This window comes from Rhyacophila brunnea, unplaced genomic scaffold (genome assembly GCF_057557595.1).
Source record: "Rhyacophila brunnea isolate RB1 unplaced genomic scaffold, BYU_Rbru_1.0 scaffold_149, whole genome shotgun sequence".
In the NCBI taxonomy this organism is placed as follows: Eukaryota; Metazoa; Arthropoda; class Insecta; order Trichoptera; family Rhyacophilidae; genus Rhyacophila; species Rhyacophila brunnea.
This window is the reverse complement of record NW_028232805.1, coordinates 596330-614734: the sequence shown is the minus strand read 5'-3', so window position 1 is coordinate 614734 and position 18405 is coordinate 596330. Positions and strand designations below refer to the sequence as shown.

Genomic DNA, 18405 nt, shown 5'->3' with positions numbered 1-18405 from the left:
CTTTCATAAAAATCCAAAATCTGTGATTTTAATTTTAATACATCATATCCTTCAATTCCATGAAAGTATTTTTCAAATGAATTGTCCTTAATTATTTTGACTTCGAGTGAGTCAATCTTATTGTCTTTTAGCGCTATAGACGCCACCAAAGGCCTTACTTTATCATAATCCAACTGGATTGTGGGTATTTCTATTCCATTAGCTATCCTATAGCCACAAATATTGTTACAAGAATCAAAAAATGGAAATAAGGGCTGCTCTTCATAGTATAGTATATTATTTAGGGATTCGATTGGAAGTAGAGTGGTGGACTGATAATAGAATCTATCCATAAATAATTTAGAGCACGTAATGTTCCAGAAATAAATGACAATTAGAAGCATGGATCCAACTATAAGGGGGAATAAAAAACTTTCCATTATTGACTAATAATTTTAGATCAAATATAAATAAGGGACCGACTATATTATATGAATTTTTTGCATGAATATTGATTAATATCAGCGTATTAGTAACTATTATGATAGTATAGCATCCTCAGTTACCTGAAAATATTGAATTTTCTGTATAGTAATTTAATAAATTTATTTCAAACCTCCCTGTTTTATTGACTACTATACAAGCTGAGGAATTTCTAGTGGAAGTTTTTACTTATGCTAAATTCAGTTATTCTAATATATATGATCTTATTGTGAATACACAATGTTTACTAAATATGCTTTTTCTTACCCAAAGTCTATTCACCCGAAGTATCACTCTGTTTATAAGCCCAAAGAGGCCTGTGTACAATACCACAATATTGTTGATTTTATACTTCTTGGTTTTTATAATGTTTAAAGTCCTAATCTTTGGAAATTTTTTTATACAAATTATTAGATTTTTAGTTTACCCACACATGAATAAGAATGCCTATTCTACTAACATTAATTGTGATATAGAGAAAAATGAAGAAGGTCTTTTTGATAATTCAAATTACGATACCCAAGATAATTGTGATAAACACAGTCCACTTGATGTTGCAGCATCAAAGAGCTACAAATCCTTGCCTCTAGAAAGATCAAAATTCAAAGTTTTGCAATCTTTTCCTTCAACCAACAGTGTTTTAAAAAAGAAGTTAGGAATTATTAATAGAATTAGGCAAATTAATTCTTCAAATACTAATGAGATTATTAATCAATTAAGTAATGAAAATTTGAAAAAATTTTCAAAAGAAATTACAAACAATATAATACTCTTGATAAAAAAAGATATAAATAGGAATCAAACCAATGAGGAATTTAACAACAAAAATTATGTTGCTTTAGAAGATCTTGCAGCTGCTAAAAACGATATTGCTAAAGTATATAAAAATGATGGTTTAATAAAGTCTGAAGCTGTAAATGATACATCTATAAAGTGTGATAACTTGGTCGAGAGAATTCATAATCTTGTACCATTAATATATCTATTATCAAATGATTCTATATTTATGAATGATTTAACAGTTGCAATCAAGAAACATTTTCAGGAATATTGGACATTTGGATGTTTAGCCGTGGAGGTTTGTTTTCTGATACATAGGGACAAGATGGAATTTAAGAAAAAAATTGATTCTTCTATAACCTCTATACTAAGAAGTTATAATAATAATGAAAGCATGATTGTTAGTTTTGTTTATTATTTATTGAGAAGCTTTCCAATAAAAGATCAAATTTTGAACTGTGATTGTTCTAGGGCTAAAGGTGATAATAGCTCACTTTCGCACAATCCAAGTTATTCCAAAGTCAATATAGCCAAACAACCTGAAAATGAAGATAATTCTGAAAATAACTTATCTACTTTCTATATTTCCGAGGGCTTAATCTATCATTTCAAGTCAATTTTAGAATTTTTTTTGAGGGACGAATCAAATATTTCAGAATCGAATGTAGATTTATACAATTTCATAATATCGAAGATCAAAACAGATCGCAGTCTGATTACAATATCAAGGTATGTCGAAATCATTACACCATCTCCTCACGAATTTGATTTTTATAAACCACCTGGGTGTAATGCAACTGATTCGTACAATGAAACGAACCAAACTATGCTTAAAAGTTTAGAATTTCAAACTGATAGCATTTACAAAATCATTGCCAACTTCTTTTATGATCCAGTAGTTTTGGACAGTTTGATTACTGAAAATTTAAGTTCTAAACGGCTTCTAAAATTGGCCCAAAAAGAATATTTGATTCCAGCAATTGCCAGGATTATTTCCCAGAGTAAAATTAAGAGTGATTTCATTGAAAATATCCATCGATTATTTGAAAATAATAAACAAGTGGATAGGAAAACAGAATCCGCTAATATTCACCATCATTTTAATATAGGCCCAAAAGTTATCTCAGAACTACTGATCTACCTTGAGTTATTCAAGTTTAATGCCATAAGTGTTAAAGATTTGATACAGTTTATCAACAGTCTTGGGATGGATAATTTGAAATTAGTAAAAATTATTCTTCAAAACTCTGGAAGATTTTGGCTATGGAAACGGGAGACAAATGAATTTGCAAGGCTATATTTGGAGAAGTTAAAAACAATCAAACAAAATAATACTTTGACTAGTCACTACAATATGAATAATTTGAACGACAATGCTAATGAAATTCCAATATCTACGAAAATTGATGAAATATTGGATTTCATTTTTAACCCCCAGCCTCCACAAGGAAATTTACTTGGATATGTTGGATTTATCAATAATAATACCAACATATTATTTGAGCAAAATTCAAATTTGAGGATCCCCAATAAAAAGTTTTTTTCACTTTTGTTCTTACAACCAAAGCTATTTCACTGTCCGGAATTAATTGTACAGTGCATTATCAAATACAACTGTGGATATATGCTCGACATTTACATTTTATCTTTGGTACCTGCCTTAAAACATTCTAAGGTTTTATTTTATAAATATTTAGAAATTATTGCAATGTTAATTGAGCCCAACAAAATCAATTATATGGTTAAAAAACTTAATATCAAAGTGAAATATCCAATTTATTATGATGAAGAAATCTACACATGTAATAGTATTTCCAGCTATTTACATACCAATGCATTATCCACGGTTTCACAATACTCCAATTATACCACAAAAATTCATGAAATTGTACATGACATTATCGATAATATTTATGACTTGAATATCAAAAATCGGGCTATTATTGTATTAATTGCTAATTTACCTATAGATATTAAAAAATATTATCTAAACATGGTTGAATCTAAATTGTCGGTATTAAATGATGAAACTAGAGGACTGTTTTTTACATTTTCTCATATCAATAATTATGCAATTAATTCTGATGATGCTGGAGAGGATTCATTTGAAACTGAAATGAGATTGCTGTCAAAGATAGAGTAGTCTATTTTTAACAATGGTATCACAAACATTTTAGACTGTAGTACGAAATTAATAAACTTCCACCTTAGTAATCTTGTAAAAATCAGGGGATATGATCAGTCTTCTAGTGCTTCTTAATTATCCTATTTTTTTGGTATCATAGAAAATGTATATAACAATTAAGACTGAATTTTTCAGTTATCACTACTCATATCAAAATGATACGTCAGTTGATAATGGCACTTTGTTATAACTGTAATTTTGTGATCATAAGTGACTTTTATGAAAATTTCAAATAAATAATTAAAAATAGTAAGTTATGGATAAAATGAAGAAATTAAAGACTATCACATTCAGATATACCGATTTAAACAAAGTCATTTTATAAATTCAGAATACATATACCAGTATTCTATATGGAACACATTTCGATTAATTACTAAAAGTGTCAATCAATATAAAATAATATATTCAATGCCTTCTATACACTATAGTTGCGCCTTATTGCATCCTTAAACAATTCCAAGTCATCTCCAGAGTAGTGGTCAATTAATTCCTCTTCTATCAATCTAATTAAAGACTTTCTGTATTTGTCATTCATAAATTTTCTTATATTAACCAATTCTTTAACAATGCTATTTATCTCCTTATTGCTTAATATTCCTTTAGCCTTTTCATTTATAAATTCTGTCCCCTTCTGCATTAAAACATACTCAATTTGATAGTTTTGAACTTCAAAAAAATCCTTTTTGCTTTTCAAATGATTCAAAATGTTTAAAATATCTTCTTCCAAAATACAAAAGTCATCTGGTGAAATTCTATGATCTGACTCATCCTTAAAAATACTGTTGGAGTGGGTATTAATCTCATCATCACGGTTATTTTTAGCCAACCGACCTTGAATACTTTCAGAATAATAATCAACCAGAAGATTATCAATCCTTTGAACAAGCAGTTCGTCCAACTCATTGCTAATTTGTGTAATTTGACTCAAAAACTGTATTGCATCATCAATATATGATTTCAAATAATTAATTCCAGCATCATTACCCCTTCGTCTTTCCAAATATTTATACGCCACTTTTTCAATAATTTCGTCAAGTTTCTCTGTGTCAGCACTCAACAATGTAATAAGCTGCTTCAATGGAATTATTGTGTTTCTAATAATATCATTATTATCAAAATTAAATTGATCAATCTGATCGAATATTTCGTCAAAGAATGATTTACAATCCGGGAAAAATTCAATTAGACAATGACTCAACAAAATATTTCCCACCAAATAAAAAAATCCTTCTGATATAGAGTCATTATTATCCAAAACTGATTTTGAAACACTTCCTAAGCTTCTTGAAATATATCTCTGAGTATTATCTTTAGTGGGTTCTGGTTTAGGAGTCGACATTATACTTAATTTAGAAACATTGTCATTCAAAGAATAACCTCCATGCTTTGTCGAATTATTCTCTTTTGTGGTGTGAGTTGTATCTATAGTACTTTCATGGTACTTCTTAATTTTTCCATCAATATTTACAAGGATTTTTCTTTCGCAGTTTATTCTTTCCACTACAATAGCTCCAAGTTGCAATTCTTTCGAAGCATAGTATATCTTCAAGAATTTTTTATTAATTATCTCCCTTCTTATTTGAGAAATGCCATCGAATATTTGAAATGTGAAGTTAATATTTACAAGTCTTTCACCAATTGTACTGAAATCAATATGTTTGACCCAATCAGATATTGATTTTTTAATTTCATCAACAAATACATTATAATAGTTCCTATAAATAATGTTTAAGGAGGTATAGAAATTATATTTTTTCAGATATCCCAGCATTCTTTCCATAAATTTCAAATTTTGAACCGTTTTATAATATGAAGATGTTAAAGACCCATTCTTACCACTATCAAAACTGGCAAATTCAGTGTTCACATCATTTTTTTTTATAATTCGATCTGAATTCTCTGATGCGTTACTATTACCCATCATTAAGAAATCTCTAATAAATGTAAATTCCCTTCTGATTTCATTTAGCCTTTCTATGCTTCTTTTGACAACTTCACCTTCCTCCGAAACACTTGCTGTTCTCAAAACTATTTCTTGGGTTGTTTTTATAAATTCGGATGTTATTTCTTTAATTTCTTCAATTCTTTTTGTTTGAAACTCCAACTGATTGCATTTGTTTATTACATTCAAATATCCATGATTCAGCTCCTCATACATACTTGTTTCCAAATTTTCAATCTGCTTCGTAAGGTTAACAATGCATTCATCCTTTTTTGGATTGTTCAAATTATTTTTTAAAAAATTTTCGTGGATTGACAAGAATTTCATTTATGAAAAATTGGGTTATGAAAAGTTCAAATTATAATAAATACCATAAAAAGAGTGATTATTAAAAAATGTCTGCAGTAAGATAAATTATTTATAGATGTATTATTGATGAAGAATTCCTAGTTTTGCCATTATATGTCATAAGGTAGGGTATCAGTGTTTATATTCCTCCATAATCCTAAATGAATATAAAACAGCTACAGCTTGCCATCATGTAGATGGTATTGCTTATAATGTTACATTAATCAGGTCTGTTGAAATATTAAAAATACATACAATAATAAGCTAGATTTGAAATACAAAATTAAAGTATATATACTCAGCCAAAGGAATTAAAAATGTTGATTGATAATCTTAATATTCTTTGTCTTTAAGATGTAATTTATAAAAATCATCCTAAAATTAACTCATTACAATTAATCATGTAAAGTAAAAAATCATCTTAAAATTAACTCATTACAATTAATCATGTAAAGTAAAAAATCATCCTAAAATTAACTCATTACAATTAATCATGTAAAGTACTTCGTTTTAAGAAAATAATTTGGGAATCCAGAACTACAATGATTACCATGATATGTTTCTACTTTTATTAATGCATTTCTTATTAAAATACTGGTACAATACTATTCATATAATTAGTTCCTTGATGTGGAGAGATGATAGTTTTTATTTCCTGTTTGATATGACCAGAGAAATACATAAATCACTAATGTAGATATGTCCATTGATCAGCTTTTGATGGAGGAATATGATCGTTCATCAATGGTAACTTCCTTAAATTAGTTAAGTATTGCAGCATTTATATCTCCCTTTAATGGCTAATTTTAAAAAATGCACAGTTCATGCTACTGCATTTTATAGAATGAATACATCTTCCTGCTCAGTTCAGTTTGATTGTCCTGCAGATCTATATGGAAAGAACTTTTCCATTCCTTCTTTTAACTGCCCTCCAAAACCTCTGAAATTTCACGTTTCACAACCTTCTGCGATTTCAGATGGAATTTTTTTAACAAATTCAGAACAATTGGGAATATTATTTCTTAGAGAAGATTGTAAAATTTATTGTACCAAATTGGTTTACGAACAAATATTATTAAAATATGAAGAATATAAAGAAAAAGTACTCTATTATGAAGAGGTGGCTGGCATGTCTAACCAGAACTCCAATTCGAATGATGAGATTCCAAAACAAAAAGAATTCTATCAGAGCACCATTGTTGATCTATTATCGATCAATGAAGTGAATTTAGATAGATTTTGTAAAAATGTAAATTTTGTACAATTAAACCAGATCATTTGTCTAAATGGGTATAAAATCCAGGCAATTTCAGCAGGAACGAATATTGGTTGGATAAATTATAGAATTTTTTTCCCAAATACCCATTCATTGATTTACTTAACATCCTATTCTGAAAAGCAAAGATTTTCGGTAAAAGCAGGTAAATTGGATGCGGATTATTTAATAATAAATAAGTTTGAACATATCAGGGGAGATATAAAACATTCTGACTTTTTAAATGATAGAATTCATGAAATGCATAGTATTTATAACAATCAAAATGTAGTGAGCATTAATAATTCCAAAATGAAACAAGACATTTCTGATGGGATAATTGGATTTAGCAAATTGATTTCTGATATAAGAAATGATCACCAAATAACAATTTGGTTGCCTGTGGAATTCACAACTACCTTCATAGATTACATCTTTCACATTCTCTCTATAATTGATGGGTTTTCTATTCCAATATATATAGTATCAAATATTTTTGATAAGCTAATGCTACTATTAAATATACAAACAGAATGGATAGATACAAGTATAGTAGTAAACGAAGAGCCGTTTCCACTAAGAAAATACAAGAACTTAATTGTGATAGAGCACATTAACCACAGGTTTAAAAATAGAAATAAGATAATTTTTTGTGATAAGTTTGAAAATATACCTCAGATATTTTCAAAACAACAAATTGTAGAATTACTGGATAGGGAGAATCCAGCATTTGACAATAAATACTATTTGAAGACAAATTCTATCCAATTTAAAATAAAAACAGAGAATACAAGATTAGAGATAATGGAGATTTATCGAAAACTCCATGAATGTGAAGATATAGGTCAGGATAGTAAAACTACCGGATACAATGAATTCGCTTTGAATAGAAATCAACAGATTGAAACCAAAAGCTACGCTACAGAGTTCTTAATTTCATCTACAAAAAATATCAAGTATATGATCGATGATCTGTCAAATTTTTACATTCAATCTGAGAATGACTTCTGCAATATATCAATCAATTCTAATTTGAATGTAATAAAAAATAAGCTTTTTTTAACAGGTAGACTCAGTATTACAGATTTCAAATCTAAAAATAGCATAGAAATGAAATTTGCAGAAAAGGAATCCAAGCTGGCTAAGTTAATGAAAACTAGTACGTATGCTTTAGTAGATGGATGGATAGTATTTACTGACGAGAGAATCAGATGTAGAATTACAAGTAATGAACAGGTTGAGTATGTTCACTTTTAAAGGGTATTAGAAAGAATTGATTTTGAATGATGATTGATTAAAACACATTTAATGATTTGAATAGCTTCCTTAATATTTTATTTCACTTATACTCAGAATAATCAATAATTCGTCAATGTAGTTCCATGAATTCAAATTCGTTCCGATACGAATCCAGAACAAAGCTTTTATTTTCTCCGCAAATATACCAACTATCCTAGCAATAATTCAGTTATGCATATTGTCTTCCCCATGTTTTGGTGTCTATAGATACACATATATTCGCCGATAAAATGGTAAAGCTGCATTTTTATTCCTTTTCAGCCTTCAATTACGATTTTGTTGAGTAGCAAAAGCGTTATATAAGCAATCACTAACACCTCAAAAGTGTATAATAATACTAGAAAGTTAAATTTTAGTTCTACATAAAAGATTTGTGATTAAGTTTAAGTAGTTTAAGTATAGAATGATCTTGGAATTGTCATAATTCTAAAACAAAAAGGAATATTTAAATGCAAGTTAAGAATGAAATATTGATAAACTAATATTACAAGAGAGGCATTCAAACGTCTATTTGGATAAAGCAAACCTCCATACAATATTTTTATTTATATATTTTCATTTATTACTTTGTAAATATTTTTCATTTCATCATTAATAGTTTTGGTGTTTGATTCGTTAATCTCATTGTAAATTTTTATTAACTCTGTCAATTTGTTAACTCCAGGAATTTTATCCATAAGGGCTCTCATAATAAACATTATTAAAACTGAGTGATAAATAACTTTTTAGCATTGATAGGCTTTTTATAAGCATGTAATAATCGCCTGTGAAGGGATAGCATCGTTTTTATTGATAAGTGGTTTCTGTACATATCTTCATTTGGCAATTTACATGAATTGGCATCGACAGTCAACTTGAGTTTTCTTATTGTATTTTGATTGATGATTTATTACTATGTTTTTGAATTACATTGAAATATTATCGACTTAAATCAGTTTATAATCAAAGTTTTGGGATCTATACTTTTGGAGTTCCCAAGTCAATACATGCGGAATTATTTTTTTGAATTTCTATACACTTCTGATTACGGAAAATATTTTTTCTAGAATTTTTTTCAATTTTTTTTCTAGAACTTTTTTTGTATAAATTATTTCATTTTTCCGTGCCGCATGACTGCAGACTGCACCATTCAAGAAAATGTAAACAATCATGAACCCATTAGAGAAAGTGTAAATGAAGAGTTTGAGTTTGGCGTAGAGGTTCCTCAGCTGATGAGTATGTTCGTAAACAGTGTTTATTCTTCTAAGGATTTGTTCTTGAGAGAAGCCATTTCCAATGCTTCTGATGCAATTACGAAGATGTACGAGTCCAAAGCTTCTTTGGATGCTGATGGGTACAAGACTGCCTTCACAAGTGATTTTAAGATTGAGGTTATTCCAGATGCCAAGAACAATTGCCTAATTATTCGTGATAATGGAATTGGAATGACTAAAGGAGATTTGAAGAATTATTTAGGTTCAATTGCTGCGAGTGGAACAGGAAAGTTTAGAGAATTAATGAATTCGACAAATAAACAAAAGATGGAGGACCTTATCGGTCAATTTGGTCTAGGATTTTATTCTCTCTTCTTAGTTGCTGATAGAGTAGATGTCATCACCAAGAATCCAAGAGATAGTTCATATTTATGGACTTCTGAAGGTAAGTCATCTTATTCCATAAAAGAGTATGAATTTGATGGACTACACGGAACTTCTATAGTATTGCATCTAAAGGAAGGTGAAGGGGAGTTCCTTAAGACGGATGTCTTGACTAAGTTAATAAAGAAGCACTCCATGTACATCAGATACCCAATAGCACTCCATGTGGAGAAGGAGATTGAAGTTGCAGAAGAAGATGAAGAGAAACCTAAGGTTGATGGGGAGGAAACTTCCGACAATGACAATCAGCCAGAAGTAACAGAAGTTAAAGAAGATGTTGAAGTTAAAAAAACTAAGAAGAAGATCACCGAAATGCAAATTATCAATTCTGACATTTCAGTCTGGAAGAAAAAGGTTGAGGATGTTGCCGAGGAAGATTTAAAGAAATTTTACAAACAAATTAGTGAGGATTATGATGATTATGCTGCCGTGGAATCTTTCCATTTTGAAGGGATTGTGGATGTGAAAATATTATTATTTTTCCCCAAGAAGGCTAAAATGAGCTTCTTTGAAAAGCCTACAGAGAAGGCGACTAATTTTAAGATCTATAACAATAATGTATTCATTACTGATTCTTTGCCAAGGGATATTGTTCCGGAATGGATGAGTTTCGTAGTAGGAGCTGTCACAAGTAGTGATTTCTCATTGAATATTTCAAGAGAGTTTTTGCAGGGTAAGAGTGCACTTAATATTTTAAAAACTAAGCTTCCCAAGTGTATTTCTGGAATGATTAAAAATCTTAAGTCTGATGATGCTAAGTTTTCTGCATTTTACAAAGAATTTGCCAGAAATATCAAGATTGCGGTGAGGGAAACATCTGATAACATTCAGAAAACCTTTGCACAGTTCTTAATGTACCCAACTAATAAAGATAGCAAGTTAATTTCATTGGATGGATACTGCAAACAAATTGATGAATCGGATAAACAGATTCTCTACTTAACAGGATTAAATCAGAAAGATGTGGAAAATTCTTTGTATTTGGATGCGTTCAAGGACAGAACTGTCTTGTTGATGTCAGATGCTAGTGATGAGATTATGTTGCAAGGATTTAAGAATTATAACGGATTAACTTTCCAGAATATCTCGGCTGAAGGTGTTGATATGGTTAGCTCTGATGTTGACACCACATTCGATGAGTTTGGTGAATATTGTCAGAAATTGTTGGAGAATTCTACAGAAAAAGTTATTTTCTCAAAGAGATTCCAAACGGTTCCTGCTTCTATTCTAACAACTAAGCATTCTCATAGTTCTACCATGGAAGCCATCATGAGAAGTCATCCAAACGCAGAAAACGATTTGATGATGCAGATGATGCTTAAGTCCAAGAAGATATTTGAGATGAATTCCGGAAATATCTTCGTCAATAATCTTAAGGCACTTTATGATGAGAAGAAATTAAAGAAAGTTGATGAGTATGTTAAATTCCTTTATGATGCTACTGCTGTAGGTTGTGGTTTTAACATCGAGAATAAAACTGATTTCATTAGATCTCTATTTGAAATAATTTCGGGAAGTCAAACACAGGCCTCTGTAACTGAAGTTGCTGATGAAGATTTAGGGGGAGAAGCTGAGGTTCAGGAAGTTAAGGATGAGTAATTTCCAAAATAAATAAATTCATAATTAAAACATAGTGTCACAAATGGATTATGATTGTGAGTTTATATATCTTTCTATTGTTTACAATACCCGGTGCAAGCACTTTATTTTGAGATGCACAGTTGATTTGATAGGTATTGCATATCCCTATATTAAGTTAGAAAGGGCTGTTCCGAGGTTATTGACTAGAATATATTTTCTAATTGGGTTTTTAAAATGTATATGTAAAATTATTTATTCATTAATAACAGCAATGTTTTCGCAATTTTTGTCCTTTGAATTAAGAAATGTATTAAAATCATTTACACAATCCGCATATTGATGATAGTTTTTCGTGTTTGAGGTAATCCATGCTGGTAGTGAATTCAAAACTGATTTATGTTGGTACCTCGAGTCAAGTAAAAATACTGCACCCCAATCTTCTTTATGACGAACTACTCTTCCAAGCGCCTGATTTACAGCCCTAAATGTTTGTGCCTGGTACCATGCATGCCCGTTATACCTTCCATTCAAATTATTAAATTCTCTCTTTAATGAAATCTGTGGATCTTTTACACTAGGATAAGGGATTCCAACTGATATCACAGCTCTTGCAAAGTTATCCTTAAAATCAATTCCTTCAGAGGCTTTTCCGCGATAAACACACAGCATAATAGCACATTGCTTTCCTATTCTGGCCTTGTATTTATTTAGAATCTTTTCAAACTCAACTATCCCACCACATTGTGGCTCCACAAGTGCATCGGATTTCAGTCGAATAGCAAGTTTGTTTAAAAATGTATAGCTTGGAACAAATACCAAAACACCTCCCGCAATTCCAATAGAATCACCTATATCCTTTATAATTCTTGCAATCTGATCCAGATACTCAAATGTTTCAGCAATTGCATAGGTTCCACAAAGCTCTTTATTCAGATGTCCGGAGTTTATATTTGCTATGAAAACTTGCTCACTTTTCAAAATGTGTGGAGCTATAATTTTGTGCTCGAAAGAATGACCCAATTCACCAATAAAGCTGGCAAAGGGAGTCATTGTCCCTGAAAGTAAACAAATCGACTTCACTTTGGAAGATAGTTGATTAAAAATGACAGCTGGATCGAGCAACCAAAAATTTAAAGAATATTGTACATATTCAGTATTAAATCTTTTGAAGCAATATCCATAGGAATCCGTGGAACCAAATAGCAGCATATTAAAAATTAGAAGAATTTCCTCTAAAATTTGCCCAGTATTTAGACTGATAAGTGTTTTGGCATCATCATGTCCCACGATCTTATCTTGAGAATTTCTAAATTGTAAAAAGACCTCCTTTGTAATGCCCATAGTTTCTAATTCTACTATAATTGCCTTTCCCGTTTTAATTCTCAACTGAAATTCAAAATTCTTAGAGTCCATTTCAATCTTTTCAGAGTACTCTCTGAATTTTCTAAAAAACTCCAAAAGCACGATAAATTCATTCTTTATTTCGCCTAAAAGTGCCGATTTCTTAACAGCTCCAATTACCTCGTTTGAAATAATATCAATGAGTTTGCTAGTTAATTCTAAACTACCGGCTGACCTACATGAGTCTTCAATATTATGGGCCTCATCAATAATTACAATAGCATTGGAGAGTTCTAAATTCATTGTATTCCGTATTTTAGGATCAATTAGGTAGTTGTATGGTGCAAAAATAATCTCTGCTTCTTCACATAGCTCACGTGCGGTAAAATATGGACAGCCCACACACTTCTTGCCTGTCGATCTCAGTTCTTCAATGTCAAATAGTTTGTCTCCAATTTTCTTAATCAATCTATCCTTTCCCGAATGGTAGATACACTGATTTGTTTTAATGAGATCCATACAGGCTGTATTTTTATCTAAAACATCCCTCAATTTAGGATTGATACAGTAATGATTCTTAGAACCCAAAATAGTAATTCTGGGCTTATATGATGTTTTTCTGAGTTGACCAACCAATTGATCTAGCTGTTTATGGGTCCTACTACATATGTATATTTTGAGACTACTCGAATCTTCAGACTGTATAATATCTTTGTTTGTTATCAAATTTACAATATCACTCTTAATATGCTGGGTATCATTCTTGGTGATGTCTCTTTTAATGAATTGTAAATATCCCAAAGCAGCACAGATTATGGATAAGCTCTTTCCAGTTCCAGTTGGAGATTCTATCAATGCACATCCATTACTTTGAAATGCTCCAATCATCTTGGACATTGTTACTAACTGTGCTGGATATGGTGGATATGGAAGATCCATGGGAATCCCAGAAACTTTAACTTTAACCATTTAGGCTAAAAAAATATAAATTTTAGAATGAGAAATGTTAAAAGATGAAGAGAGAGCATATATACACCAAAGTATTTGACCAAAACACTTGTGGAGTCTTAAAACAAACTAAGATATATAGATCATAGCAAACAACCAATAATAGAATCAAAAAATTTTCTGATGTGGAAAACTACTTTATTCATTTCATATTCTTGCTGGAATGCTCTTGTGTCCTCTGCTCTTACAGCTTCCACAGCTGCCATTCTTGGATAAAAAGTATCCAATACCACATGTTGAACAATTTGACCTCACCGTTTTTACTAATCCGTCTTGTGCGACCACAAAACAATTCAAATAATCAACTTTTGTTTTAGTACGCGGAATCTTTTCTTTCTTTGGAGTTAAGAAGTCGTTCTTCTTCTTCTTTTTACCTCCACGTAATCTCAAAACTAAATGTAGCGTAGATTCTTTCTGAATGTTATAATCACTCAATAATCGACCATCTTCCAACTGTTTTCCAGCAAATATAAGTCTCTGCTGATCCGGTGGAATTCCCTCTTTATCTTGAATTTTTGCTTTTACATCAGAAATGTTGTCAGATGGTTCAACCTCCAGAGTAATTGTCTTACCAGTGAGCGTCTTGACAAATATCTGCATAAAGGGTAAAATTTTAAAAAAAATAAAAGCAGTGACAAATAAATAAACAGTTTAAAACAAACAACAAATTTATTTAACCGAACTATGTATGCTGAAATAAAGTAAGTAAATTAATAATCAGTATGAAATTCTTTTAAGTATCAAAAGTTTATAATAATTAAAATGAACATAAAGAAAATTTCTTCAAAAAGATTGTTGCATCAACAATTAATTCATTAAAAATTAATCAGACAGCAATACAAGGCCATAATCAAATGATATCAATATTTTTGGTATAATATGATTTATCACCAAAATTTTGGATTTGGTTTAAGCCCCTTTATGGACAGAATTAATAAATTTTTACAAAATAGACAAGTTAAGAATAAAAGAATTCTTTTATATAAGAATAAACGGATTGAAATTACAAAGGATGATTTGAAAAAAATACGAGCTTATAGAAAAGGGGTTAATTTGGGTGGCCCACTTTCAAGTGGAAAAATGAACTCAGAAAAGAAAGAATCGGATAGACTGGAACTAGAAAGAATAGTTAATATCAATATAATTACGGACAATGAGGTTGATAGTCTCAGAAAATTTGTAGATGATGAAAGAATTAGAAAGCGCTTCTTAAAAAAGAATCCAATATCCAATAAGCAAAAGAAGATTAAAATAAGTAAGAATATCATTTATGACATCTATGAGGATGAGACGGTTGAAACTCTGAAATCTTACGATCAAGAGTGGATTTATTCTATAAAGTCTCAATATTTGGGGAGTGTGGATGATCTATGCACAGATAATGCCTATGAATTGAGACGAATTTATGAAAGACAATTTACACCTAGAGAAAAGACAATATCTACTAAATCAATTATTGAGAAAAAATGTTTAAATTATGATTTTGCTATATCTAAAGAATTTGACATAACAGCTGATGAGATCTGGCAGAATATTTGTAGATCTGGATTCCAAGGCAATGATAGTAAGTCTGGAAGCATGATTAAATCTCACTATTTGGATGGTACTTTGGATCGTAATATCACTCCCACTCCATATACTTATTTCGATTTTGATTATGCGTTCTTATCCAATTCTATTGATAATATATACAATCCATTGTTGTTTTTTTCATCTGAGAATATTCTCTATTACAAAAGCAATCCATTAATTGTATCTGCCTTGCCGATCAAACACTTTTACATTTCAGAACATATTATTGGCTTGCTTTTTAGAAACAAAGTAGAAATATACGAAGTGAATGAAATTTCCAACGAAATCAATAAAATTGGTTATGATACTGGAATGGTCACAATATTAGATGAACAGAAAAATATCAACACACTTTCCACGAATTTGTTAAGTACCTATAAGGTAAAGACAGATATATTGACTAAATTATTCCTACATAAAAATGTAGATGTGAATGTTGCAGAGTTGAATCATGGAGCGATACAGTCTTCACACTCTTTCATCGTATCCACTTCAAATGGGATTACTAAGGTTGTTGATGGAAAAACGGTAGCCATTAAATCACTGAATTACATTATTGATTTCGTATGCTTAGATGAATTTATTTTTGCAGTCAATAATTTGAATAGAATTTTTGTAACTGGGAATAAAACTTATGAAATCATGCATAATGAAATAGGTAAAAAAATTGTGGTCTTTAGAGTTGGAAAACCTCAATTCACCCCTTTTGTAGAATATTTAATTGCGGTGCTTTTCTCCAATGAGGTTGTGATTTATAGTTTTAAGACTGAATTGAACAAATCAACTGATAATTCAGAAGTGGATAAAAAATCAAACCGTGATTCTATAGTTCAGGGATCCAATCAGATTATTCCATGCTTCTCGACACCCGGGAGATACAAAACAATTTCTTGGGACGAAAATATGCCATATTTGTATGTTGGTGACAAAAGCAAAATATATATGTACTCGTAAAATAAATTTTAAAAGTCGTCAAAACAGAGAACTATCCATGTAACAAACAACAGTCATACACTAGCTATTTGTATAATGTTTTTAATCTTATGACTACTCCTGTAGATATAAACTCCAAATCCTAAAACTTCAGAATAATTTATATAAACGATTTATTAGTGTTTATTTTTTGTCAGCTCTATTAATGCGCTAACGACATCATTACCAGAATTCTTCAGAGCTTCTATGGCTTCAGATTCAGTACAGTGTGATTGCTCCATGATCAATTTTATTTCCCCCGAATTATCTATCGTGTTTGATGCCTCGCCATCAATAGTAGGAATTTCCTCGATGGCCGCAGCTTCCATAGAACTGCCAACAGTCTCCGGCATGGCTTCTCCATCTTTATTATCCTTCATATGCTTTTCTAAAATTTCTTTAATTTGTTCAAATGTAAAACTTTTCTGAATTTCTCCGAATATTAGCCAAGTATTCTTTTTTGGCAGCTTGTAAACATGACAATTCTTTATATCAAAAATTTCCGACGAATGCCCAACAGATACTTGCTCAACTAGTAGCTTCTCTGGGTTCAAAGGAGCAAATTTATCGAGAATTTGTAACTGTTTTGAATCTAACATGAAATTAGAGGGTGCAAAAAAGAAAATGTTGAAAAAAGTGATTAAAGCACAGAGTTGATGAATGATATCTATTATATTGGTAGAGAAAAGAAGGATTGTAAAAATAAAATGGAAATTTAGAATAATTACAAGCCTCATAAAGAATAGTAAGAAATTGAATCCAATGGGTTTCCAGAAAAAATACAAAAAATTCAGGTTTTTTATAAATCTCTATTTGATTCTATCTAGATCTTAATTAATCATGTTTTTGTATGGCAATTATGCCTTCATTGTATAATGGTTAGTACGGCAGTCTCATAATCTGCAGATTCGGGTTCGATTCCCGGTGAAGGCACTTTCTTATTCGTTTTGTTTTAAATTCTTTAAACAAGAACTTTTCTCCATTACATATTAATTTACGACAAAATTAGAAAATAATAGTTCTTGAGTTGGAAAACACATATAGTCTCTATCAATGGATTAAAAAATCAGGAAGCCATATCCAGAGCCACATATTGTAAAATGAATCATCTATTTATTTTGCTCTTCTTTTTGTAAATTTGCATACTTCGATGCTTCTCGATCGCTTTGATAAAATACTCCTTTGCTATAATCCCGGTATCATTACTGAAATTATCTCTCAAGCATAATATGGCAGATTCTTTCACTATTCCAGAAATATCAGCTGATGAAAACCCATCTAAATTGAGCGAGCTGAAATCAAACTGTTCAGCTGGCAAACTCCTGATACATTTGGAAAAAATCTCGAGCCTTTCATTTTCCTTGGGGAGTGGAACTTCGATAATCTTATCAAATCTCCCAGGTCGCATTAGAGCCCTATCAATGGATTTTATTCTATTCGTGGCCCCAATTAGATAGACTTCCCCCCTATCTTCCATTCCATCAAGAAGCGTAAGTATCTGATTCACAATTCTATTGCCAAATTCATTCTTTCCCCTTTTACCGCAAAGACTATCTATTTCATCAAAGAATAATACACATGGGGATAGGTTTTTAGCACGCTCAAATAGCTGTCTCAGATGCTTTTCCGAATCCCCTACATACTTTGTAATCAACTCTGGCCCTTTAATAGACAAGAAATTACAATGGGACATATTAGCTACTGCCTTTGCAATCAAAGTCTTTCCACAACCTGGTGGCCCATGTAGTAGAATGCCACTTGGACGAACAATTCCAAAGCGTCGAAATTTTTCAGGGAATTGGGATGGTAAGAATATACTATTTCTTAACTCCTCTTTAACCTCATGCATTGCACCAATATCATCGAATGTAATTAGTTGTTCTATATTCTTCCATTCTTTAATCGAATCCATAAAATCTTTCATAGTTACAAATTCACACGAACTATTTGAATAACCTGGGATACTTGAAGAGGTAATTCGAACAATGGCTCTGCTTGTAGCCATCCCAATTAATTTGAT

At 30.7% G+C, this 18405-nt stretch overlaps 1 protein-coding gene, 1 non-coding gene and 1 pseudogene across 2 annotated transcripts in view; 1 reads left to right on the top strand and 2 right to left on the bottom strand.

Annotated features, from left to right (window-relative positions):
• Positions 1–13721, bottom strand: part of LOC147075362 (regulator of telomere elongation helicase 1 homolog) — a 29516-nt gene extending 15795 nt beyond the window's left edge. The window contains exons 1-2 of the mRNA XM_085942521.1: positions 13377–13721; positions 12013–12377 (exon numbers count right to left, since the gene is read on the bottom strand). Coding sequence (XP_085798647.1) covers positions 12013–12377; positions 13377–13721 — 710 coding nt within the window. The remainder of the gene's footprint in view (positions 1–12012; positions 12378–13376) is intronic.
• An 81-nt stretch (positions 13722–13802) lies between these two features.
• The window catches only part of LOC147075349 (uncharacterized), a 248195-nt pseudogene continuing 243592 nt past the window's right edge, over positions 13803–18405 (bottom strand).
• TRNAM-CAU (transfer RNA methionine (anticodon CAU)) lies at positions 17247–17318 on the top strand. The gene has a single exon. It is a non-coding gene; the product is annotated as a tRNA-Met (tRNA).